The sequence below is a fragment of the Prionailurus viverrinus genome, chromosome A2, assembly GCF_022837055.1.
Source record: "Prionailurus viverrinus isolate Anna chromosome A2, UM_Priviv_1.0, whole genome shotgun sequence".
In the NCBI taxonomy this organism is placed as follows: Eukaryota; Metazoa; Chordata; class Mammalia; order Carnivora; family Felidae; genus Prionailurus; species Prionailurus viverrinus.
The window spans coordinates 11,361,648-11,387,293 of record NC_062562.1 but is presented as its reverse complement, the minus strand read 5'-3'; the positions used below and the strand labels follow the sequence as shown (position 1 = coordinate 11,387,293).

Below are 25,646 nucleotides of genomic sequence, written 5' to 3'. Positions count from 1 at the left end.
GAAACTGACATTACCGTGTATATTAATTAGAATTTAAATAACTTAAAAAAAATAAAATAAAAGGATGGGGTACCTAGCTGGCTCAGTCAGTGGAGTGTGTGACTCTTGATCTTGGAGTTATGAGTTCAAGCCCCATGTTGGCTGTAGAGATTACTTAAAAATAAAATCTTCAAAAAAATAAAATAAAAGGATTAAAAAAAAGAAGTAAAAGGATAGAAAAACACATAGTGTGTAAACACTGATGGAATAATCTCTGAAGTGACAATATTAATAGCAAAATAGACTTCAGAGCAAAAAAATTACCAGGGATAAAGAGGGACCTTATATAATGATAAAAGAAAGGGTCATTTCACCAAGGAAACATATGAATCCTAAATGTGCCTGTGCCTAACAGCATAGCTTCAAAATATGCTAAGACATAATCTGCAATTAACAGCTGGGGCTTTTAACGCTATCAATAATAGGTAGAACTAGTAGACAGAAAATGAGTAAGAAAAGCTAGAAGAAATAAATGTCACCAACCAACAGGATTTAATTGGCAATTACAGAACAGTCCACCCAACAAAAGCAAAATATATATTTTTTTCAAGTGTACCTGGGACGTTTGGCAAGATAGATCACATTCTGGGTCACTAAAACAAACCTTAAATTTTAAAGAATGGGCATTATAAAAAGTATATTTATATATTTTAAAGTTTATTTATTTTGAGAGAGAGAATCCCAAGCAGGCTTCACACGGTCAGCATGGAGACCGATGTAAGGCTGGAACTCACGAACCATGAGATCATGACCTGAGCCGAAACCAAGAGTCAGACGCTTAACTGACTAAGTCACCTAGGCACCGCATAGAAAGTATATTCTTAAACAATAATGTAATTAAATTAAAAACAAAAAAACGACAATAAGGTAACAGAAAAATAAGTAAACATTTAAAAATTAACACACTTTCATTAAATAATCCATGAGTCAGGGTGCCTGGGTGGCTCAGTCAGTTAGGAGTCTGACTTCAGCTCAGGTCATGATCTCGCAGTTGGTGGGTGCAAGTCTCGTGTCGGGCTCTGTGCTGACAGCTCAGAGCCTGAAGTCTGCTTCGGATTCTGTGTCTCCCTCTCTCTCTGCCCCTCCCCTGCTAATGCCCCCCCCCCTCTCTCTCTCTCAAAAATAAACATTAAAATAAATAAATAAATAAATAAATAAATAAATAATCCATGAGTCAAAAGTGAAGTCTCAAGGGAAATTTGAAAATATTTTGAAGATGAAAATCTAACATACCAATTATGGGTCGTAGCTAAAGCACTGCTTAGACGTGTACGACATTAAATCTTTATATTAGAAAAGAAAGATTCCAAATCAGCATCTTCGCTTCCAACTTAAGAAACTAGAAAAAGAAGGGCAAAACAAACTCAAATCACAGAGAAAGAAAGACTAGAGCCAAGAACAGAAATCAATGAAATTGAAAATGGAAAATCAATGAAATCAAAAGCCAATTCTTGGTAAAAGCCAATTCATCACCAATAAAATAGATGAAACTCTCACAAGACTGACAAAGAAAAAAAATATGACATAAGTGACTGATATCAGGAATGAAAGAGGGGACATCAGCACCGACCCTGCAGACGTTAAAAAGACAGTAAGGGAATACTACAGAGAACACTATACGCATAAACTCAATGACTCTGATGAAGTAGATCAGCTTCTTAAAAACAACAAACTGCCAAAACTCACCCAAGATGAAACGGAAGACCCGAAGAATCCTACAACTATTACAGGATTGAAATCTGTAGTTAAAAATATTCTGGAACAGAAATCTCTAGGCTCAGATAGTGTCACAAGTGACTTCTACCAAGTAAATCTAAAATATACAACTTATGATACTTTCAAAAATATGAAATACTTAAGTATAACTCTAACATAACATATACATGGTAAAAATTACCAAACGTTTATGAATGAAATCAAAGATGACCTAACTAGGGGTGCCTGGGTGGCTCAGTCGGTTAAGTGTCCAACTTCGGCTCAGGTCATGATCTCACAGTTCATGAGTTTGAGCCCCACGTCGGGCTCTGTGCTGACAGCTCAGAGCCTAGAGCCTGTTTCAGATTCTGTGCCTCCCTCTCTCTCTGCCCCTTCCCCACTCAAGCTCTGTCTCTGTCTCTCAAAAATAAATAAATGTTAAAAAAAAAATAAAAAAGATGACCTAACTAGAGAGACATACAGCATTTGTGGGTTGTGAGACTTAATATACTAATGATACCAATTCTCTTCCACACTGATTATTTATGAAAAAAAATTTTTTAATGTTTATTTGTGGAAGAGAGGAGAGAGACAGTGCGAGCAGGGAGGGGCAGAGAGAGAGAGATACAGAATCGAAGCAGGCTCAGACTCCGAGCTGTCAACACAGGGCCTGAATCAGGGGTTGAACTCACGGACTGCGAGATCATGACCTGAGCTGAAGTCGGATGCTTAACCAACTGAGCCACTCAGGCACTCCCCATGCTGAATAGTTAATAGTTATTTAATAAAATCCCAATCAAAATCCAGCAGGATTTTTTTTGTAGACACAGACAAGCTGATGCTAACATTTTAAACTTTTTAAAAATATATGTATTTATTTTGAGAGAGACAGAGTGTGCATGCGTACAAGCAGGAGAGGGGCAGAGAGAGAGGGAGAGAGAGAATCCCAAGCAGGCTCCGAGCCGTCAGTGCAGAGCCCCATGTGGGGCTCAATCCCACAACCATGAGATCATGACCTGAGCTAAAATTGAAAGTCGGACACTCAACTGACTGAGCCACCCAGATGCCTCCTGATGCTAATATTTTATGCAAAGGAACTAAATAGCTAAAACAATTTTGAAAAAAGAAAAACGCTGGAAGGATCTCATTACCTGCTTTTCAGACTTAATAAAGTTACAGTTGTCAAAGACAGTGCAGTGTTGGTGAATGAATAGATAATACAGATGAATGCAGACTCACACAAATACGGCCAACTGATTTTTTTTTTTTTTCAATGTTTTTTATTTATTTTTGGGACAGAGAGAGACAGAGCATGAACGGGGGAGGGGCAGAGAGAGAGGGAGACACAGAATCGGAAACAGGCTCCAGGCTCCGAGCCATCAGCCCAGAGCCTGATGCGGGGCTCAAACTCACAGACCGCGAGATCGTGACCTGGCTGAAGTCGGACGCTTAACCGACTGCGCCACCCAGGCGCCCCCGGCCAACTGATTTTTGACAAAAACACAACGGCAGTTTAACGGAGAAAGGGGTAGTTTTTCAAAAAATGATGTTGGAACAATTGCAGAACACTGCTCTACATCCACACAATGGACACAAACCTCATAGCTTACATAAAACTTAACTCAAAGTTGGTCATGGACCTAAATGTAAAACCAGAAAACTTTTAGAAGACAATTTAGGAGAAAACCTACATGACCCTGGGTTCGGCAGCGCGGCACCAAAAGCACACGCACAAAAAGATCGGTAATTAGATTTTCTCAAAATTAAAAACTTTTGTCCTGTGAAAGACACTGTACCAAAAGAATGAAAAGACAAGTGACGGCCTGGGAGAAAATACCTGCAAATCACGTATCTGACAAGAGACTTCTATCCAGAATACATAAAGAACTTTCAAAATGCAACAATCAGAAAAGAAACAACCCAATTTAAAAATGCTCACAAGACATGAAAAGACACTTGTCCAAAGATGAAATACAGATGACAAAGCAGCACACAGAGACGCATTTAACATCATCAGCCATCGGGAAATTGCAAATTATACCTACAATGAGCTAGCACAATACATCTATTAAGATGCAGAAAATCGGGGCGCCTGGGTGGCGCAGTCGGTTAAGCGTCCGACTTCAGCCAGGTCACGATCTCGCGGTCCGGGAGTTCGAGCCCCGCGTCAGGCTCTGGGCTGATGGCTCAGAGCCTGGAGCCTGTTTCCGATTCTGTGTCTCCCTCTCTCTCTGCCCCTCCCCCGTTCATGCTCTGTCTCTCTCTGTCCCAAAAATAAATAAACGTTGAAAAAAAAAAAAAAAAGATGCAGAAAATCAAAACAGTGCTCGAGGATATGGAACCACCAGAACTCTCATCCACCGCTGGTGAAAAGGCAAAAATGGAGCAGCCAGTCTGGAAGACGGTCTGGCAGTTTCTTATAAAGTTAAATGTACGCTTAGCATGTGACTCAGCGATCCCACTCTGGGTATTTGCCCTCGAGAAACAAAAACTTCCATTTACACATAAACCTGCACACGAAATGTTTATAGCAACTCCACTCACAATAGCCCAACACTGGAAACAACCCAAAAGTCTTTCAAGAGTTGAATGGATAAACACGGTGTGGTTCCGAAAATAAAATAAATACAAAAGGATATAAGAAGAAACAGGCGGGGCGCGCCTGGGTGGCTCAGCTGGTTAAGCGTCTGACATCGGCTCAGGTCATGATCCCGCAGTTTGTGAGTTCGAGCCCCGCGTCGGGCTCTGTGCTCACAGCTTGGAGCCTGGGGCCTGCTTTGGATTCTGTGTCTCCCCCTCTCTCTGCCCCTCCCCTGCTCACGCTCTGTGTCTCTCTGTCTCTCAATGATAAATAAACGTTAAAAAGAAGAAGAAGAAGAAACAAGCTCTTGATAAACACAGCAACTTGGATAAGTCTCAAAGACATTATGCTTAGTGGAAGAAGCCAGACTGAAAAGGTCACATACTCTGGGATTCCACGCATATGACAACCTCAACAAGACAACACTAGAGGAGTCCCCCTTATCTGCAGGAGAGACGGTCCAAGACCCCCAGTGGATGCCTGGGAACCCTCATCACGTGCTATGTTTTCTCCTAAATGTATATATCTGTAATATAGGTTAATACGTAAGTTACACACAGTAAGAGAAGAGCAACAAAGATCAAATGGGACAGTTATAACCACAAACTGTAACACAAGGTACGTGACTGCGCTCGCTCGTGCTCTCTCTCTAATACCTGTACCCGCCCTTCTTGTGACAGGTGAGACGAAAAACACCTATGGGAGGAGGTGAAGGTGAACGACACGGGCACTGGGATGTGGCGCTCTGACGCCAGTCAGGAGCAGGACCCCCGGGCCCAGGCCGCGCGGGCTGGCAGAGAGGCGGCGTGGAGCATGAGGCCTACTGGCTAGCGACGCGCGACGCGACCGGAGCAGTGGCTGCCAGGGGGTGGAGAGGCGGCAGGAGAGAGGTTTTAGAGGTGACACGTATCCTGATTACGGCAAAGGGGAACAAGAATCTCTATGTGGGCTAAAACTAATAGAAAAAAAGGTCAATTTGACTTAGTGAGAACTTAAAAAATAAAACCAAAGGAAAAAGCAAACACGCACAAACAGAAAAGAAACCTAAGAAAACCAGCTGCAGGAGAGCCGCGACTGCTCTCGGTGCGACGGGAGGACCGCGTGCGTTTGTGAGTTTACAGCGTGAGGCCCAAAAGGACAGTGGATCGTGAGTGAGGCGGTCTTTCTGAATACGGATCCCTGCGCTTTCCAACCTCCCCCCTGCTTTCCACAGCAACGCCCACAAGGCCCCTGCGTGGACCCCCAACAAGAACAGAAGCTAAGGAAGCCTGAACGAGCGCCAGCTGCACCGCGGCCTGACTGCTGCGGATCTGCCGTCACCCAGAAAGTAACGGCTTCCCAGGGCTCTGCTGCTGTTCAAAGTCTGCTTGTTCTCACGTCAATCGTGCAGAAGACAACATTTTTCCACCAGAGGAAAAGAAAGGAGGGGCGCCTGGGTGGCGCAGTCGGTTAAGCGTCCGACTTCAGCCAGGTCACGATCTTGCGGTCCGTGAGTTCAAGCCCCGCGTCGGGCTCTGGGCTGATGGCTCAGAGCCTGGAGCCTATTTCCGATTCTGTGTCTCCCTCTCTCTCTGCCCCACCCCCGTTCATGCTCTGTCTCTCTCTGTCCCAAAAATAAATAAACGTTGAAAAAAAAAAAATTTAAAAAAAAAAAAAAAAAAAGAAAAGAAAGGAGAGGAAGCCCTACCAAGAGGTTGACGGACTCAATGACGTCCAAGAACACCTCGTTCTTCCGGTACTTGATGCCTTCAGACCGCCAGGACACTGCGTTGGTGACGGTGGCTGGGGGCCTCGGGGCCCCCGTCTCCAGCTTGTGGCCTTCCTGGGTGATGTACCTGTGGGACCAGGCCCAGAGTTGAGGAGCTCAGGCACGGACATTCCGAAAACAGCCCCTCCCGGTGGCAGGCTCCAGTTTCACCTGGGCCGTTTAACACAAGAATGTCAGGATTTCCAAAAAGCCCCAAAAAACTCAAGTGACCATGAGCACAGAGCGCTCACTTAGGCCGGGGTGGGGGAGGGGCAAGGAGCCGGCACGGGCGAGACCACAGGCAGTGTGCGCCAGGTGCCACGGCCACGTGCAGAGGGGACTGAGTCCCTGGAGGGGAGCTGGTGACCCCGACCCCCGCGGGGAACAACGCACGAGATGCAGACGCGGGCCAGTTCTCTGAGTAACCCTTGCCCCGTGTAAATGGGGAGCGGCGCCTCTGACGGAGAGCGGAGAAAAGGGAGAAAAGGGGAGGCGCCCCCACGGGGCCGGGTTCACAGAAAGTGCTTGATCCGTGTGCCCCGGTGTGAAGGGCAGGATGGTGAAGAAGGACGTGTTTCTCTCTCAGCCTCAGTTACGTGAGCGGAAACAAAGGCGGTGACTCCCTGATAACCAGGCATCCAGTGCACCGCCCTGAACAATGCTCACGTTGTGCAGGGACGCGGAGCGGCCAAGAGTCCAAAACCGCCCAACAGAAACCACAAAGGCAAGGAGACAGGGTGGCGGCACAGGGCGTGAAGGCACGCTCACTTCCCCCAGCCCCAAGCCTGGGTCCCCACTGCACCCACTCACTCCTGCAGGATCTTGCTGTCGGTGGTCTGGGGGTAGCCGAAGTCCATGAGCTCATCCAGCAGCTCGTAGATGATGACAAAGTTGTCACGGATGCTCTCCTCCTCCAGCTCCTTGAAGTACTCTGAAAACACCTGGGCGGGGGCGGCGGGGGGGCTGAGACGCGGGAGGGGGACCGCCCGCACAAACCCACTTGTCCTTCATGCCCCAGGGCCCAGAACAAACAGCCCTCTTGCCCACAGGCTGCATCTACCCACGTTCCAGGCTTGGCGACATGCCACAGACACGACCTCAGACTCAGGGGCCGCGGCAGGACAGCGACGGCTGCCCGTGAGGCAAGTCGCGGGCTGCTGGCAGTGCGGGCGTCCTCCGGGGGCCTGGTCAGAAGCCCTGCATCTCCACTCCCGAGGGTCCCTCTCTCCTCTCCTCCCTGACAGTCACCCCCAGTCTGGCTAGGGCCCCATCTGAGCTTCTCTTCAATCCCTGCTGTGAACAGTCACCCTTTGCCTCTGAGCTACAAGTGACTCAGATGAGGGGCAAGAGCCACTGGAGACAGAACCAGTGGCTCTTCTGGACTCTTCTGAGCCCCCTGGGCCAGAGACACATGTCCCCCAGTTCAACAGAAAATTAAGTCGACCGAACAAGGGAAGGGAGAAAAGTTTCGTTAGCACCCGCACCGAAGGAAAGTCACAGAAAATGCCAGACACGGCAGGAAGGAGAACGTTCTTCCCACCCTCTCGGAACTCCGGTGCCCCTCTTTACTCCTGCGACAGGGCCACCGCCCTGGCACAAAAGCCTACTCCTCAGCCTGCACTCAGGTCTTCCCAGGGGGACACATACTCTCCCGCCCCCATGTCTCCACGGCCCAGACCAGTCCCCCCGTGTTCAGCACCAGTGACTCCTGAGCTAGCTGCACGTGGTACCACCTGAGGGCTCACCGCAGGCCTCCCGGGTCCGATTCTCCACTTCCCTCAACCCCACGGCTCCTGCCCCAGCCTGGTCCCTCCATTTCTGCTCTGGAAGCCTGCAGCAACCTCCTCGCTGGCCTCCTTGTTGCCTTCAAGTTTTCCTCCACTTAGCAGCCACGGAGCCGATCTCAACTCCAATCAGGTCTCATCAGTCCCCCCGCTTAAAGTCGCCCGCCATCTCTCGTCAGGAACGAAATCAAAACTCACTAAGTCCTGTTTGCCCCCAACCCTGCAGCCCAGCCCCACCCACACCTTGCTGATCGCAGCCCCCCACGGGCCCTAGGCACACTGGCCAGCCCGATGCTCCCGACCGGACCACACGCACTGTGGCCCCAGGGCCTCTGCCTGTGCTGCTCTCGCGCCTCCCCACCTCTGCGCAGAACTGGCTGCTCTGCCCTCCTCCCGGCTAGCCTACCTCCCTAAACTTGGCCTCTCAGCGGGCCACCCTCCAGCCTCCCACAGCCAGCTGTGGGGCGTACCTGTCCCTCCTGAGGCCCGGGCGCACCGACCTGCCCTGAGCTCCACCTCCTGCTCACTTTCCTCCCCTCGTCAGGGCAGAGGGACACTAAGGCCATGAAGTCCCACACACAGGGCAGCTGGAGCTCCCCTTCCCATTCCCTGGGGTTCCAGCCCCAGAACTCCCCAGGGGTGCTCCAGCCCTCGAGCACACAGCAAAGCCAGGACGACTGACACCCCTCCCCGGGTCAACTCACCTGCACCACCTTATAAAGGAAGGAGAACACCAGCGACACACATGCGTTCTTCTTGGAGGTAGCAACCACTGCATGGCGGCCACGGTTAAGGAGAGTTCAGAGGCCCAGACTGCTGCCTCACAGACCCCGACTCACCCCGCGTCTTGGAAGGACCCCCACCCCCATCCCCACCCCCACCCCCGGCTCAGAACCTCCCTCCACCCAACCCCCGGCCATTCACCAGGCCTTCAGTGGGCTACTGGGTCGGAGCCAGGCCCGGGACAGGTAGTCGCCAGACATGGTCCCAAACCCCAGGAAGCGCTCGATGACAGAGAGGCAGCAGGGGGCACTGAGAGCCCGCCCCAGCTGCTGGGGCGGGGTGGGGGCTGCCCCGAGGAGGTGATATCTGCGCTGAGAGCTCTAGCCCAGGGTGGGCAGGCAGCGTGCGGCTCATTCCGGGAGCAGAAGGCAGGACTGCAGGCTCCAGAGGAGGCAGCCAGGGCCGACGCTGGGTCTGGCCCTTCCTGCAAGCCTTGGCCCCTAAAGCAAACCTTTTTAACGGAGCCCATTTTCTCACTTGCTTGATGGGCGCCCGGCAGCAGAGTCGCTGAGGCAACGTGTGCGAAGTGCGTGGCACAGACGCCCCTCCGACGTCATCACGGGGCAGCATGTCCTGGACACTCCCTGCTCTTTCCCTCAAGGGCCTCGAGCCCCCCGGGAAGGCCGGTTCCTCCCCCGCAGGCACAGGGGCTGCGCCCTGGCCGTTCATGACATGCCTGGGCCGCCCGGCCCCAGGGCTGAGCTGGGAGCTGCAGGTGACAGGGACAGCAGGGGCCACGTCCACCTCACTTCCTGCCAGGAGCCGGGACCCACGTATCAGGTGCTGGGCCTCCAGCCCGGGTCGCATGCCTTCGGGTGCTAAGGAGGACCAGTGGGCACCACAAGGCTGGGCCGGCCGGAGACCGTCAACGGACAGCAGAACTAGCGACAGGCCGGGGAGGCCGGGGGCGCTGGGGGCGCCGGGCAGCGGCACCCGGAGGGGTGAGCCACCACTGTCTCCTCCCCGCTGCCCACACGTGGAGCCAGGGCCCAACCGGAAACTGGTCTGACGGCTCCCACTGGGCTCACACCCCCGCCCCCCCCCCCCCCCCCCCCCGCACCTGGGCACACCCCCTGCCCAGACCCGGGCGCCTTCACCGTCGTCCAGCTTCCGGGTTCCAAGCCACCTGCGGTACTCTCTGAGTACTCTGCAAGCAGCCCCCCGGGCCCTCCAGAGAGGTGAGGGAGAAACAGAGGCGGGGCAGGAGCTGGACCTCAGGGACCCAGACAGGATGGTAGCAGGTCCTGCACCTCCACTGCAGTCCGACCAGGGCTTTCTGGCCCCCTCCCCCTCCCCACATCCACTCCGGCTTCCCTGCAGCTTGGCCTCTGCTCAGCGGCCAGAAACCTTCAGAAAATGCAAATCTGATTTTGTGTCACCCCCCTACCCCCTAAAACCCCCAGAAGGCTTCCCATCACATCTACGGTGACGTCCCTCGAGACCCCACAGCGTTGCTGACCATTCGGGCCTGCTCCCACCACATACCCCTTCCCGGTGTTCTTGCCACCCCTCCTGCAGCTTCCAGAATGAGCTTGTTCCTTCTGCAGAGCCTCTGCCCAGGTCTATCGCTCCTGGCGTCTGCCCACTGCTCTGGATGGTGGACACCTGGCCTTCCTGCAGGGCTCCTCTGGATGTCACCTCCTCAGGGAAGCCTTCCTGGGTCCCCAGACTAGATGAGGTCCCCTGCCACACCCTCTCCTCGCCCAGCTCCCGGCACACTTGCCACCGTGTTCTCCACTCATCTCTTCAGGCCGCAGGGAGCTCCGGGAGGGTGTGCCCGACGGCCCTTGCTGTGCCCGAGCCAGCCCCGGGCCAGGTGCCGGCCACTCTCGGTCGCCTGCAGGCCCACACACGCGCACACGCACACACCCACACAGGAGGCCCCGGGGAGCTCCCCCGCAAAGGGATACGATACAGATTGTTGTGCTTGATCCACATGAAGCGGACTCCCCCGTGGGCCAGGATGGGCGACAGCATCCCTTCCTCCTCCTTCTCCATCAGGATGGGCATGAAGTGCTCCACCTCGGACATGTCCACGTCGCCACGGTAGTTCCGGCAGATGAGCACCTAGGCAGGGGTGGGAGGTGAGGCTGCTTCCATCTGGAGGCCCACAGCCAGATGCGTGCAGTGGGGCATGAGACGCGCCAACCTCCCTTGCCGCAAGGACCCCACTCACACCCCTGGCCATCAGAGACTCCAGGCCGCGCTGACCTCTATCCCCCAGAGAATCCCTCAAGGAGCACATTTCCCAGAGTGAACTCCACAGGGGCCAACTGGGTTCCTCACAGGGGAAAGCAATACGAGGTCGCAGTCCAGAACTCAGTCAACTGGGAGATGCCAGGTGAAAACAACATCCTGTAGGTTCTCACTGCAGACCTTCTCCGAGCCTTTCCTATGCTAATGCACTCTGCTCTTCTGCCTGTGTCAGGGTACCCAATCAGGGGACACTGCTGAGTGTTCACATCCACTAAAAGCCACCTGTGGCCAAGACTCACACACAAACGTTCGCTGCGGCTTTATTTTAAATAGACCCAGAGACCGGGGGTGCCTGGGTGGCTCGGTCAGTTGAGTGTCCAGCTCTTGATTTTGGCTCAAGTCATAATCTTATGGTTAGTGAGTTCGAGCCCCTCGTTGGGCTCTGTGCTGACAACACTGAGCCTGCTTGGGATCTTCTCCGTCTCCCTCTCTCTCTGCCCCTTCCCACCTCATGCACACGCACGCTCTCTCTCTCTCCAAATAATTAAATAAACTTTATAAATAGATAAACAGATCGATCGACGGATCCAGACTAGAGTGAGCACCAATGTCCTTCAACAGGCAACCAGAAACAAAAACTGTGTCCATCCTGGAACGCAACTCAGCCACAAGAAGGAAAGACCACTGACTCGAGCCACAGCATGAGGGTCTATCAAGACCCCTGGGCCAGGTGAGCCACCAGACAACAGACGGCAAGTCCCATATCCTGTCCCACATAAAACCCACTTACATAAAACCCTCACCGACGGTGACAGAAAACCAGTGGCTTTCTGGGAACGGGCTGGACACAAGGGGCGTGAGGAAGCTTTAGGGGGTGACAGGGTGTGTGCTTCTGGCTTCCTGGGTATATACAATGACCGAACGCACCACGCTGTGCACTGGAATAAACCCAGCTGGGTACACGTCCATCACGCCTCCCTGAAGGAACAAGGAGGCAGCCTGAAGCTCCGCCAGGCTGAGCAAGGCTCCATCTGGAGACGCCGCCTACAGTTGCTGCCGCTCTCGTGAGCTCATGTGGGCAGCAGCTGCAGGGCCCGGCTACGTGCGTGCGGAGACCGGCCTTGCTGAGCTGACCAAGCTGGGAGCCGCCTGCGTCACAACCTGGGCTTTTGTAAAATCCATGGTCGTCATTGTTTCAAGCCAGGAGAGAAGGAGAGAATCAAAACGAGAACCTCCTTCCTGGCTTCTCTTTCGTGGTCCGTGCCCTTTTCCTGCTGAGGTTCACAAGGCCGCTTAGGGCCTCTTAGGCACCCAGTGGGACAGCCAGGCCCGGACTGAGGGACTCCCATGTCCCCTCTCCTGTGCTCCTTGCCCAGAATCTATACTGACCGGCCACGAGGTGGGGCCACTATTTTTACAGAGATGCCCAGTGATGCCTAGAACTCTGGCACCAGCCGCCTGAGGTCACAGCCAGCAAAGCTGAGTCCAGATCCTAACCAGTTCTCACCCCCCGCACGGCCCCTTCTGCTCCCTAACACTGCTTTCCTGGGCTTCCCAAGGCCCCACCTTCCTTCTCAGGTATATGACTTTGGGGACTGCCGCTGGCAGGGAGCCTCAAGGCCCCTAGTGCTCAAAGGAAAGAGGACGCATTTGTTTTGCTTGCCTTCGTGTCCAGGGCTCCGGAGAGGTCCACTCACCCACCCAGCACACACCGCGGGCCCCTCTGCCGCACACCATGCTGGGCCCGGGGACCAGAGGTGACCAAAACAAACAGGGTCTCTGAACTGGGACGCCGACTCAGGAGAAGCTGAGAGCCTCCCAAGGGTGTGACCTTCACACTGAGGCCTGAAGGGACAGGTGCTACACAGGCAGAGGGACGGCGGTGGCTGAAGCCGTGGGACAGAACAGGGGTGCAGTCCAGGGGGAGACCTTGGAGCACTGGTCGGGGGGGGGCGTGAGGACGGTCTTGGAGCCTGGGCCGCAGGCCCCAGGTGAGAGAGCAGAGGACAGGTTGAAGGGAGACAGGCAATGCTGAGGTGACAAACCTCTATCCCCACGGCTGCTCTGTCCATCTCACCCCTCTGCCCCCACCCCAGCTCACTCCATCCGGCCATCCTGGTCCCCCAGCTGCTCTCTGAGCCATCCACATCTACTCCTGCCTCGAGGCCTTTGCACTTGCAGTTCTCTCTGTCCAGGATGCCTGGGCCTCTTCTAATTTCTCAAGCCTCACCAAAGATGGCACCTCCTCCAAGAAGTCTTCCCTGCTTGCCCTGCCTGAAAGGTCATAACCTGTCCACTTTTCCTTCACTACCCACTACACTGCTGCACTATAACCCCTATCCTCCTTTACGGTCTGTCCCTTCCACCAGAGTCTAACACTCCCTGAGAACAGTGACCACTTCCATCTCATTCACGGCTGTGTCCCAGAGCCCACAACAGAGCCTGACCCCAGTGGGTGCTCAGGAAATGTCCGTGGAGTGAACACGAAGGTGAGGAGAGGACGGAGGCCAGGATAATGCCCAGGTCTCCAATGAGGACAGTCGCATGGATGGCGGTGTCGCTCAATGAGGTGGGAGAGAGCAGGTGAGAGAGAGCAGGTCTGGGGAGAGAGTTCAGGGCAAAGGCCAGGTTTGTGGCAGCTGTAGGACCTCCGAGGTGTCCCAGAGAACAATGGATCTCTAGAGCAATCCTCTGGGATGCGGCACACATCGAGTCACTGGCACACTGGCGAGAATCAAAGCAGACCCGAAGAGAGGGGCAGTGTCAGGGGGCCGCCCAGGCCCGAGCAGGAGGGGCCGACATCCAAGGGGAGGGGCCAGGAGACTCGACAGAAATGGGCAAAACGAGAGAGAGCGGCAACTCAGAGGCCAATGGACGCCCGCTGAGGAGTGTGGTTGTGATGTCAGAAACTGCAGAGAAACAAGAAAGATAAGGGCCAAGAAGCGTCCACGGACGGCCTTCTAGCAGCCAAATGTGGCCATGCTGGTTTCCTTGCGCTCAGAGGTTCCGGGCGGCTGGCAGACAGACGTGTTGTCATGAATTTCCTAATGTGCCTTACCTTATTTTTTGCTAAAAACGGTCCGCACAAAAGGTCCTTTCAAGACCTGAGGTCCAAGGGCATGGAGTAACAAATGGCACGATGGCTGCTGAGAGCGGGAGGCAAGCCTGCGGCTGCCCTGGGAGCTTCCCAAAAGGCAGGTCTGATCATGCTCCTCCGAGGCTTCAATCTCCTCCAGTGGCTCCTCCTTCCTGGGATCAGAGCAGTCCCCTCTGCTCCTCACGCCCATCTGGACATCCTCGACCACCCACGGCCACACCGGTGCCACCCTCCAGGCTCCGGCATTCCCCAGGGCTTCTGGCCCGCCAGCCCCAGCAGGCTGCCCCCGACTCTTCAGGCCTACTGCAGTGACTCCTTGTCCAGCTGACTGTCACCTGGTCCTATGGCACCTCCCTCCTCCAGGTGGCCTTCTGTAACTACTTCTGCAGCCAAAATCGAGGTTGGCAACCATATTACCTAGGGCCTTGTCCATGCCCTTGCAGCTACCTAGATCTGACCACCTGGATCCATCAGCTTCCATGTGTCTCCCCACCTCAAGGCCCTCGATGGGGTTAAGCAGGACTGTGGGCCATGGGGGGTGCTGAGCCTGTCTTAAGCGTCTGCTCAGAGAGCTCGCACAACAATACCATAAAAGCCTCGGGTGAGCAATGATGGAAACAAGGCGCAGAAAGAAGTTACTTTGCCTGGGGTTACACAGCTGAACAGCAGAGGTGGGTTTTGAACTCAGCCCTAACTCCACAGTCATGGTGAGATAGGCAGCACTGGGCTTGGTGGCATGCTAGGTGCTCGGGAAATGTTTGCTGAATGAGTGATCTGAGATAAGGCAGCCTCTGGGAACTCTGGGGACCCAGTGGCCAGGACGGGAGCAAGAACACGTGCCACAAGGGCTCTGGGAACGCTGCACCCACCCAGCCCCTGGCGTACCCTGTGACTGATCCCTTGCCTGAGGCCTGAGGAAGGGAGCCCAGCACCGGGCCTCACTAGCTGTTGACTTTGGGTGGCATCCAGGGCAGGCAACCCACTCAAGGGACTCCTGGAAAGTTCTAGAGCCAGGGACTCTGGGAGGGGAGCAGGAAGGGATAGCCACTTCAACTCTTCACTCCCCACGGCTTCTGAGCTAACTCTTGCCTGCCCCACCAAGGCCCGACACCCACCCCTCTCTCTCTCTCTCTCGGTGATCCACGCGGGGCTTGGTTAACATTGTACTGTTCCTGTAACTCCCAGATACAAGAGGCCAATACTCACTTGCCTTCCAGACCGGACGGACCAGGGGAAAAAGCAGCAGCCCACTGTGAAAGGCTTGGAGATCCCTCCTCTAAGAGGTTTTCCCAGATTCCCCTGGGAATAGCACTTGGGTCCTAATTAAATTGCCCACCTCTTCCTTCAGGTCTCAGCCAGATTTGTCCCTCCTTCCCGGAAGCCCTCCCTGACCCCCAGCCCGGCACAGTGTCCTATTACATCCTCACTGCTTCATCACTGCACCTAACATTGATTTGTACTTTGTGAGATCAGTGTCTCTTTCTCCCACCAGACTGTGAGCTCCAGAAGGACAAGGACAACTCCGATTTTGCTCACCAAAAGCAGCCCAAGCCTAAACACCCTGTATGGCACTTGGCAGGTGCCCCCCAAATACCAGCCGACTCCTAGACCTGCCACTCTGTAACTGGTGTGACCTGGGGCAAGTTGCACACCTGTGTGCCTCAGTTTCTCCCTCTGTAAAATGACCCTCCCATCACCCACTTCACTCAACCCTCGTAACTCGGTGTCACACTGAACGTTAAGAAATTTTTACAGGGACTGGCAAAGAAAAGTCGAAGGATAAACAGGGGGCAGGGCTGGCCCGAGGGCACACTGTCCCCGACACGCCTCACCACCTTGGGCCAAGGGTCGCACGGCACCTGAGAGCCAGTCCTGGCTTCGAAGCCTGATGCGGGCCGCTCTCCCCGCCGCCTCGGGTTCCCGGATGCCCCCACGGAGGCTGGAGAACCCGGCCCATGGCGGGGGGGGGGGGGGGGGAGGGGGGGGCGGTCAGTGCAGCTGCGTTACCTAGCAACAGGGCGGGGCTCATGGATCGAAGCCCCCGCCTGGTACCCTAGTAACAGGGTGGGGGCCTCAGGTGAGGTCTACAGACCTCCCTGCCTAAGACTAGGGTGGGTCCCATTGGCCGGTTACCAAGCAACAGGATGGGTCTCACCCCCCCCCACCCAGGGGCGAGGCCCCGCCGGTTGCCTGGCAACGGGGAGGGTGCGGAGCCATCTGTACCTTGCCCTTTAGGTCCAGCACGTAGACGGCGCTGGCGGACATGACGGCTGCGGGAAGCCTCGGCAACTGCCGAGGGCGGCGGCGACGGCGGGGACTGCCGGGCGTTGAGCAAGGCCGGGCGTGCCCCGCGACAGTTCGCCTCCACTTCCGGCCCGGGAAGCCGCGCGCGAACCGTTATGTCCGGCCGGGGAGGGGGGCTGCCAGGAAGGCGCAGGCGCGAGGCGGGTACGCGCAGGCGCGGTACGTCCGATGTGCCCTTATTTCCCGCTCCGGCCTCAAGCATCCCGGAAGTAAGGCCCAGAGGGGCGGGCCTGGGCGGCGCCAGGCGGGGCTGATTGAAACGAGGCCCTCTCTGGCTGCCAGGCAGGGAGACAAGCCAGGGCAGCTGGAAGCCCCGCCCCGCCTTCGTTGGCCAAGTTAGGGGACATACCGTCGGTGGAACCCCACCTGGGGCCCAGCCCCATGAAACTCCTAGCCTGGTGGGGGAGTCTAGGAAACAAATACAGTTACCAACTGTAATATGCTTTATAGGGGAGGGTAAGGTGGTTGTTACCTTGAAAAGAGGTCAAACTCTGAATAGCAATCAAGTCTTACCAAGGGTCACGACCTGTCACCTGTCAGTGTCAACACTCATCAGAGCTTGTTTATTGCCTGGAATGATCTGAAAACCACGCCCCACCGAACCTAGGCGAAAAGCACATATTTCATTTCTGTAGTTAGTGACCGCAGTGGGTGATGCAAACTGTGACCCCTGATTAATCAATTGAGTATCTCATCACTTTTATGAACACTCAGGCTGTGGCAAAATGCCTGCATTTTGTCCTACGGAACCATCCATCACTTGCTCTCGGAATCCCAACCCTGCTCTCCTTTGGGGTTTTGAAAGATGGCTTTTGCCAGCATATCCTCTGCTTAGGATAAAGTGCAAGAAAATCCAGAGGAGAAAACTGGAATATTTAATGACTACTATGTAAATCCTGGGCTGGAAGCATTCTTGCACAAAATGGCCAGGAGAGGGTTTTTGACAATTGTCTCGTAAAACACCCTAGCCTCATACTGCACCCAAAAAGAAAGACAAAAAGAAAAATCACCCAGGAGAGGTGACCCCTCTTATCATGGAGCATTTCCTTTCAGGCTTGCTCTGGGCATTTTGTTTAGATGTTTAAAATCAGTATTGTGGGGGACTGGGAGGAACAGACTGGACAAAAGCCTTCCAAAAAAACAAACTCTCAGGTACAAAGAGTACCATCACAGTAAACACACCCTACACCTAAGTTACGCGTAACCTCCTTTTTCCATACGTGGGGGAATTCAGGTCCTATCTGAATTTCATCCTTGGTATTTACATTTAATGTGTAAGCCAGATTTGACCTCTGCACCATCTCAAAAAAGATCATACCCATTGTGGTAGGTCAGGGTTTCTCAGACTTTCCTGCCCATTAGGATCGTCTGAGGAGCTCTGAAAATTCTCAGTGACTGAACCACCCCAGCCAGCATCAGTGGTTCTTAATGCTCCGGGAGAGTCTAACATCCAGAAGAGCTTGAGAAACTGTGCTAGACTAGCAGTGATGGCCCCCAATAAACCACATCTCCTGGTGTCCATGCCCAGAGTTCTCTCCCAGATTGGGTTTGGCAATGTGACTTGTGTTGGCCAAAGGAATAAACAACACAGAGAAAGGTTCGGGAGGATGAGATGCCACCTTGGACTTTCTGGCCCCAGGCAAGTCAACGTAGCTACACAAGTGAAGCACACCACGTGGCACAGAACCGTCCAAACGAGCAGTCAATACACAGAAGAGAAATCCTGCCATTTGAGGTCATTCAGCTTTAGACTGGGTAGGCAGGGAGGTGGAATATCTATATTCCACCATCCTGACACGTGCTTTTCACAGCACATCATGCTCACAAACCCCAACTGCTGGCTCAGGGATGGAAAAGGCCTCAAAGTGCCTTTCTGCAAGGCAATGGGGGAACCTACCCAAAAGAGCCACTGCTAACGAGAGTCTATTACCTCTCGGGGGGATGGGGGGCTATATACCACAGGTGAAAAAAACAGGTCATCTACTTTTTTCCAAAGCGAGGGTGAATGGTCATTTTGCACCATGCACATTCTTTATGTGCAATAAATCCCAAAAGCAGCATTTCTAGTGACAGTCAAACCACTTATAATTAAGACACTCAGACTTCTATTTAATAACTATTTTTTGCTTTATTCTCTTCACCATATGACAGCCCCAAACCCAACACGATTTTGTTATTCTTTCACCTCCTATGTCAAACAGAGACTTCCTCCCAATAGTATATGCAGTTTGATCCTCATCAGGTAGGAACACGTAGGTCCTCAAAAGAGATCACGGCTCTCCAGCACCAGGACGTGGGTCCTCCCCTTTGACTGTATTGTACTGTCTGTGCCAGGGCTCTGCCCAGGTCCTGCCACCCCTGAGATGTCCTTAGGCCAGAAATGCCAAGCAGGCTACAAGTTATGTGCCACTTTGAATAAACACAGGGGCTGCTTAGAGCCTAGGGTTGAGGGCAGTGAGGCAGGCAGTGTCCGGGTTCCATTACAAAGAATGCTGTGTTTGATTAGTGATGTCTGCCAGGGCCAGACCCTCTAAACTCGTCTGGAATGGGGGCACTAGGGGCAGGGGCTGTAGGTCCGCCAGGAGCTCAGACAGGGACAAAGCGTACATTTCATCCTTGCCTTTGACAGTGGCTCTATTTCCAGGCTGTGTGGTCTTACACACCAGGGGGCTGAGGAGGCATCTGAAGGCCAAGAAAGTACAAGTGGCTTCCCTAGGCTCTGGAAGAAACAGTACAAGCCCCAAGCAGGAGGAAGCTCAGAAGGACAGCTCACGTAGGGCCCCACGGGGTCTGTAAGCTGCCGGCTGTGTTAGCATTACCTCCTGATCCCCTGGAGTCCGTTTCATCCAAGAAAAGATGGCTGGCTGACTGTCAGAGCTAGACGCAGTTTGGGGGCAAAGACCCTTTTCTGTGACACACGGAAATAACCTCAATCTCTGGATAAACTTTTAAAAATCTCTAGTCTGAACTAAAAAAATTTGATCTTCTACCGAGAAACCAAAATAGAGTAAAAGGACAGTCTTACTTTAATCGAGTTCCAGAAAGAGGACACACTGCTTTGGAAAGCACTTGTCTCAGCAGAAGACGCAAGGGTGTGTGTAAAAGAATGTTCTTAGAAAACACCAAAGGCACCAAACAGAGCCCCGATTTCGCCTTCCATTTCCCCTTGGTGCCACTCCATACCCTGGGTGGGGAGGCTACTTGGTCCAGCTGACTTTGGGAATGTCATAGTGCTCCGTGAGGGTGTCCAGGTGTCTGTTGAAATCCTGGGAAAGCCGAGGAGAAAACCCACATCAGCAGAGTCTCGGGCAGGGCACCAGGGTTGCAAGACACTGCCCACTCCTGCTTTTCCACATCCTGCCTCTCCTTGCTGAGCCCCCTCCCCTCAAAGCCACCCGGCCCTGAACCCTGGCCTCATCCTTACATGACCCGGGGAGGCGTCGCTTCTGTTGGGCAACCCCCCCCTGCCCAACACTCCAATGGCTCCCTCTGCCAGGCTCCTAACCTCTGGGCCCGGCCGGGACCCCACAGAGCCTGGGGTCTTTCCCCCTGGGCACGTGACTTACCTCCACTCTCTGCTTGTGGGTTTTGGATGCTTTCTTCAGGATCCTTTCCATTTGCTGGAGAGAGGAGAGACACGGAGGTTGAGTTCACACACTTGACATAGCCCAGGCCTGCGTGGGGCGGAAGACAGAAGCCCCCGCCAGCTTGGCTCTGGAATGGCTGGAGGTCTCGGGCATACATCTCGCCCCTCCCTCACCTCTCCCCAGGCTGGTCCGACAGGGATGCCCGGCCACAGCATATCCCACCAGGAACCCAGGTCAGCTGCCCTTCGGTCAGTGTCAAGCAACGTACTGGCACTGACTTGAGTCGACTCCACTGGGAGCTGTAGGTGTCCTTCCTGCAGCCCTGGGCAAGGGCAGTCTCTTGCAGGCATTCCCATTTGGCAGGAAAAGAAAGTCTCGGATGGGGTTTGAAGAAGGATGAAAAATGAGAAGCGTAGGGGCACCTGGGGGGCTCAGCCGGTTGAGCGTCCAACTCTTGATTCTGGCTCAGGTCATGATCTCACAGCTCATGAGAGGGAGCCTCATGTGGGGTTCCCAGCTGTCACTCGGAGCCAGCTTGAGATTCTCTCTCCCTCTCTCTCTCTGCCCCTCCCCTGCTTGCGCGTGCACACCCTCTCTCTCAAAAATAAAAAAAAATAAATAAAAAAAGAAAAATGGGGAAGATAAAGAGCCCAACACGTAATAGGAGCTCAAGGGAACAGATGCTGGTGACACAGTGCCAGGGGGGCTACAAGATCCAGAGCACCTTGACAATCAGGATTGCAGAATACGTATCGTGCCCCACCCCCCTTCCTAATCCCCGATGCTACCTAGGAAGAGTCTAGAGCATGCGATGCACGGCCAGACACACCCGGGGCCGCACCTGGCGCTACATGTACTGACCGGGTGACTGTGGCCGACTCTGGCAGTCCCCCTGTGAACCGTGCTGCCTGGTCGTGGTGCCCTAGTGCGGTTCTCCGTCACCATGACTCTGGGCTGGCCCCGTGACTCAGTTTACTTAACAGAACGCAGTGCCAGTGCTGGGCCAAAGCTGTAAGAGCCGGCCGCCTTTGCTTTGCGTTCTTGGAAGTCAACCACCACACAGGAAGTCTGATGACCTTACTGGAAAGAAAGGACCGGGAAGATGAGACGACATGCGCAGAGGGAGGAGCAAGGAGGCGCCAGACACGTGATGGTGAGGCTAGCTATCTTGGCTGTTCCGGTCCCACTGGGCCTCCAGCCCCAGCCGAGCCGAGTCAGCCCACAGGAGATGATCCCCGTCACCCACCACCTGGCTGCCCCTCCCTTTCCTTCCCTGCCTCTTCTTACCGTGTGAGCCCACGTGAGGGCTGTGCCTCTTCACGAGAGGCCGCGCTGACGTGGGCAGCTGACATCAGTGCCAGGTGCTCGGCGGGGCTCCGCCTTCCCTCTCCCCACTCCACGCACCAAGTTCACAGGGTGCCTTGTGGGCTGTCACCACCCCCACTTCCCAGAGAAAAGGGGGAGCAGCATGCACAATGGGTGATGGGGCTGGAGATGCCAAGCCCTACCCCTCCTTCAGGCTGGGACTTCCAAGAGCTGTCCAGCCTTCATGCCCGCTGTGCTCCACGGGACACTCGCCCACAAGGGATTCTGCGTTTCCCCCCTCCACCTGCCTCCGCCCACACCTTCTCTCTTCTCTCCCCTGGTTCAAACCAGATCCACGGCAGCACTTCCGGTTTTCAACACCAGCACCAAAAACGTCCCCTTGACCTTCCACCACCTTCCAGCTATGTGCTTGTTTCCCTGGTCCTCTTGCTAGATCTTCCAAGAGTTATTTCTGCATCGTCTCCACCTTTGCCTTTCCCTACCCTCCCTTGGATCCCCTCTCATCAGCCTCTCTTCCCCCACATTCCAAATGCCACCGACTTCGGGCTCTCGGTAGTCACCCTACAAGACCTCTTGGCAGCAAATGACACTGTTGATCACTTTCTCCTGAAGACACTTTCTCCACTCAGCTCCTAAGGACACGCTCTCCCGGTTTTCCTCCTTCTCATGAGGGATCCTTTGCAACTTCAGATTCTAGACCTCTTCTCTGTCACTGTCTCTCCTCGGAGGATCTCATCCAGTCAGAGGGTCTCCTCACAGCAATTCCAGAACGTTCAGGAGAGGCCCAGACCTCTCCTCCAAACTGCAGATTCAGGTATCACACTGTCCACGAGAATTCTCCATTTGGATTTCTAACAGGCCCTCAAACATAACCTCTCTAAAACCAAGGTCTTGTTGCCCCGCTTTAGAAAGCTGCTTTAGGGGCGCCTGGGTGGCTCTGTCGGTTGAGCGTCCGACTTCGGCTCAGGTCATGATCTCACCGCTTGTGAATTCAAGCCCCGTGTCGGACTCTGTGCTGACAGCTCGGAGCCTGGAGCCTGCTTCGGATTCTGTGTCTCCCTCTCTCTCTGCCCCTAACCCACTTGCGTTCTGTCTCTGTCTCTCTCAGAAATAAATAAACATTAAAAAAAAATTAAAAAAAAAAAAAAAGGAAGAAAGAAAGCTGCTTTAGAGCCTGCTGTCCTTCTTACTGTGGTAAATAGCACTTTCACTTACCCAGCAACTCCTACCAAAAATCGTGGTCATCCCTCATTCTTTCCCAGCCCACACCCAGCCCATCAACTAATCCTGCTGTTCTCGCTCCAAAATCCATCCCAAACCTTATAACTTCTATGGCTTCCAGTACTGCTGTCCAACTCTGGGGCGTGCATATATATATATATACATATACACACACATATATATATACATAGCCTGATGGTTACCCCTCTCCCAAGAGGAGTAACACCCCAGCCTAACCTGTGACTATAACCTCAGGGAAGGAAATTAAGTGCATTCGCTTGTTAAACCCTCACCACAAACCCGTTAGGTAAGGACTTCAGCCCCACTTTACAGATGAAGAAAATGAGGTGTGGGAGGTTAACCGACCCGCCCAGAGCTACACCACCACCAAGAAGCGGTAGAGACACAATGGAACCCAGGTTGGTCTTGCCAAAGCCAGTGTGTCTCACCATTTTTTTTTTTTTTTTTTTTATGACTCAATTAGGCCTGAGAGTAATGAGTTCACTCTTCCTGATGTTACTGGACCAAACACCCCAGACCAGGGTTAGGGTTTCTCAGCATGGACACTTGATATTTGGGGCCAGATCACTTTTTTTGTTGCAGGAGGTTCTATCTTGGTCACTGTAGGACACTGACCAGCATCCCCGGCCTCATCCCACTAGATGCCAGTAACACTACCCCCACCCCTGCCAACACACCAAGTTTTATCAAACGAAGATGTCTTCGAACATTGCCACATGTCTTGAGGGTGGAGGTGGGATACAAAATGGCACCCCATTGAGAACCACCAACCTAGACTGATTATTCCCTTCCCCCAGACACCAGGTTGGGCTTATTTATCCTCTGCTAACATCTCCTACCCTCTACTGTCCAAATTTACTGTGTTTACTATTAAGCTAAGTGATTTACTGCAGTGCCTGGGTGGCTCAGTGGGTTGAGCTTCTGGCTCTTGGTTTCAGCTCAAGTCACAATCTCACAATTCTTGAGTTTGGGCCTCGCATCGGGCTCTGTGCTGACAGTGCAGAGCCTGCTTGGGATTTTCGCTCTCTTGCCCTTTCTCTGCTCCTCCCCCTTCTCTCTCTCTCAAAATAAATAAACTTTTTTTTTTTTTAATGTTCATTTATTACTGAGAAACAGAGCGAGACAGAGCACGAGCAGGAGAGGGGCAGAGAGAGAGAAGGGGAGACACAGAACCGGAAGCAGGCTCCAGGCTGAGCTGTCAACACAGAGCCCGAGGTGGGGCTGGAACTCACAAACCGCGAGATCATGACCTGAGCTGAAGTCGGATGCCTAACCGACTGAGCCACCAGGCGCCCCTCAAAGTAAATAAACTTTTAAAAAATATATAAAAGAATTAAAAAAAAAATAACCTGCCAAAAAAGTCATCAAAGTAACAGACTTCCTGGAAATTTAGAGCAGGAGGCATGACTATTTAATATCAACAGCTAACGTCAGCTGAACACTGACTTGGGACAAACCAAGTGCCAAATGCTTTACCTGCATGACTTCATTTAAAGTTCCCACACCTTTTAGGCGACAGCACTATCCTAACTCCTCCAGATAAGTGAACTGAGGCAGACAGAAAATGAGTTATTAGCCCAGTGTCACTAGACAAATGAAAGGCTGCGCTGGAATCCAAATTTGGTCCCCAGCTCTGGCCTCCTTTCAACGCCAGCTCTAGCTTTCTCCTCTGCCATCCACTCTGGCCAGAGGTGCTTCCCGTCCCCGGAGCTCCCCCAGCGCGGACTCTTCCTCCTCCACGTAGCATCTTCTTCCCGGAATTAACGCCTCTCTGACCGCTCGCCACCTCTTCGAGCGTCCCGGGCTGACCCCAATTTCGAGTCGTCAGGCCCTGTCTCTGCATCCACCTCGAGAGACCCAGACCCGCTGCGCGGGGCACCCCCAGCTTCCCCATCCGCCTTACCCGCTTCTCTTGCATCTTCTCAAAGGCTGCCTGGGCCGGGGTTCGCTTGTCCAGGCCACGCCGCTTCTCCTCCTCGTTCTTTTTGCTCGTTCCCATTGCTTCCAGGAGTTTCGCTTTGTCTTTGTCCTTCTTTTTCTTTTTCCTGGGAGGGGAGAAGCGCGGGGGAGAGGAGGTAAGGGCGGATCGCGGGGCAACGGCTCTGGAACTCTAGAAGACGGTTAAGGGGACAGAAGACAACCTTTCGCGGTACTCTTGGACACTCACCGCTTGGTGACGCCGAGCTCTGCGACGCCTTTCAGTTTCAGGGGCCCCTTTTGAACCTGCTCGTAGGCCGCCATGACACCGTCTGCGATTCCGTAGGTAAACTGCCACATTTCCTGTTTGAGAACGCTATTTCCTCCCGAACGCCCGCCTCACTTCGTCTTGATTGGCTGAGCTAGGAGGTGCGCGTGCGCTCTCGGCGTCTAGAGCTGGGCCACACTTTTCAGTTGTGGGTGGGGCCGGGAGGGTCTGGAGCGACCTCATCCTTTGCATCAGGTCTTCAGCCACACTTCCGGCTTTCAAGTCCGATTCCGGTTTTTCCGGCCTTGGGCCTCATAGATCTGCAAAGCTGGTTGGACGGAACCCCGTTTCCTAAAATACAGTGGTCTCTTGATTGTTTTGCGTGCACTTGGGGTTCTGTTCCCTTTTATTGCTGTATTTTGAAAGTTTAATAGATAACCTAGTTTTGTAAACCTAATCAGTACTTACAAGTTTTTAAGTTTTTGGACGATGGTAGCATTCTGTGAAATACATGTCAATGGCATTTGAAAAAAAAAAATTAAATGTAGTCTATTGGGGCTCCTGGCTCAGTCGGTGGAGCATGCGACTTTTTTTTTTTTTTTAAAGTTTATTTATTTATTTTGAGAGAGTGCACGTGTGAACATGATTGGGGGAGGGACACAGAAGAGAGAGAGAAAGAGAATCCCAAGCAGGCTCTGTGCTGATAGCGAGGTTTGATCCCACCAACCCCCAGATGGTGACCTGAGCCAAAATCAAGAGTCAGATGCTTCACTGGCTTCACTGACTGAGCCACCCAGGCGCCCCTAGTATGCAACTCTTAATCCTAGGGTGGTGACTTCAAGCCCCACTTTAGGCGTGGAGCCTACTTTATAAGTAAGTAAGTAAATAAATAAATAAATAAATGAATACAAATAAAATGTGTTCTATTGAGGTATCATTTATAATCAGTAAAATGCACTCATTTTAATTGTGCTCTTTGATGAATATCATCACATTTACACGCCTATGTAATCACCTCCACAATCAAGATCTAGAACACTCCATTCCTACAAAGTCCTTTCTTCTCCTTCCCAGTTAATC

The 25,646-nt window shown here is 53.2% G+C and overlaps 2 protein-coding genes across 2 annotated transcripts in view; both read right to left on the bottom strand.

Moving 5' to 3' along the window:
- AP1M1 (adaptor related protein complex 1 subunit mu 1) overlaps positions 1-16,302 on the bottom strand; it is a 30,246-nt gene extending 13,944 nt beyond the window's left edge. The window contains exons 1-5 of the mRNA XM_047849623.1: positions 16,146-16,302; positions 10,540-10,696; positions 8,551-8,618; positions 6,873-7,003; positions 6,003-6,150 (exon numbers count right to left, since the gene is read on the bottom strand). Of these exons, the coding sequence (XP_047705579.1) occupies positions 6,003-6,150; positions 6,873-7,003; positions 8,551-8,618; positions 10,540-10,696; positions 16,146-16,187 (546 nt within the window). The 5' untranslated portion in view covers positions 16,188-16,302. The remainder of the gene's footprint in view (positions 1-6,002; positions 6,151-6,872; positions 7,004-8,550; positions 8,619-10,539; positions 10,697-16,145) is intronic.
- Positions 16,303-18,334: 2,032 nt separating this feature from the next.
- On the bottom strand, positions 18,335-24,658 carry FAM32A (family with sequence similarity 32 member A). Its single transcript, XM_047850514.1, has 4 exons — positions 24,549-24,658; positions 24,285-24,426; positions 19,793-19,846; positions 18,335-19,492 (listed from the first exon to the last, which is right to left on the bottom strand). The coding sequence occupies exons 1-4, from the start codon at positions 24,656-24,658 to the stop codon at positions 19,424-19,426; spliced, it is 375 nt and encodes a 124-aa protein (XP_047706470.1). The 3' UTR covers positions 18,335-19,423.
- Positions 24,659-25,646: the final 988 nt, after the last annotated feature.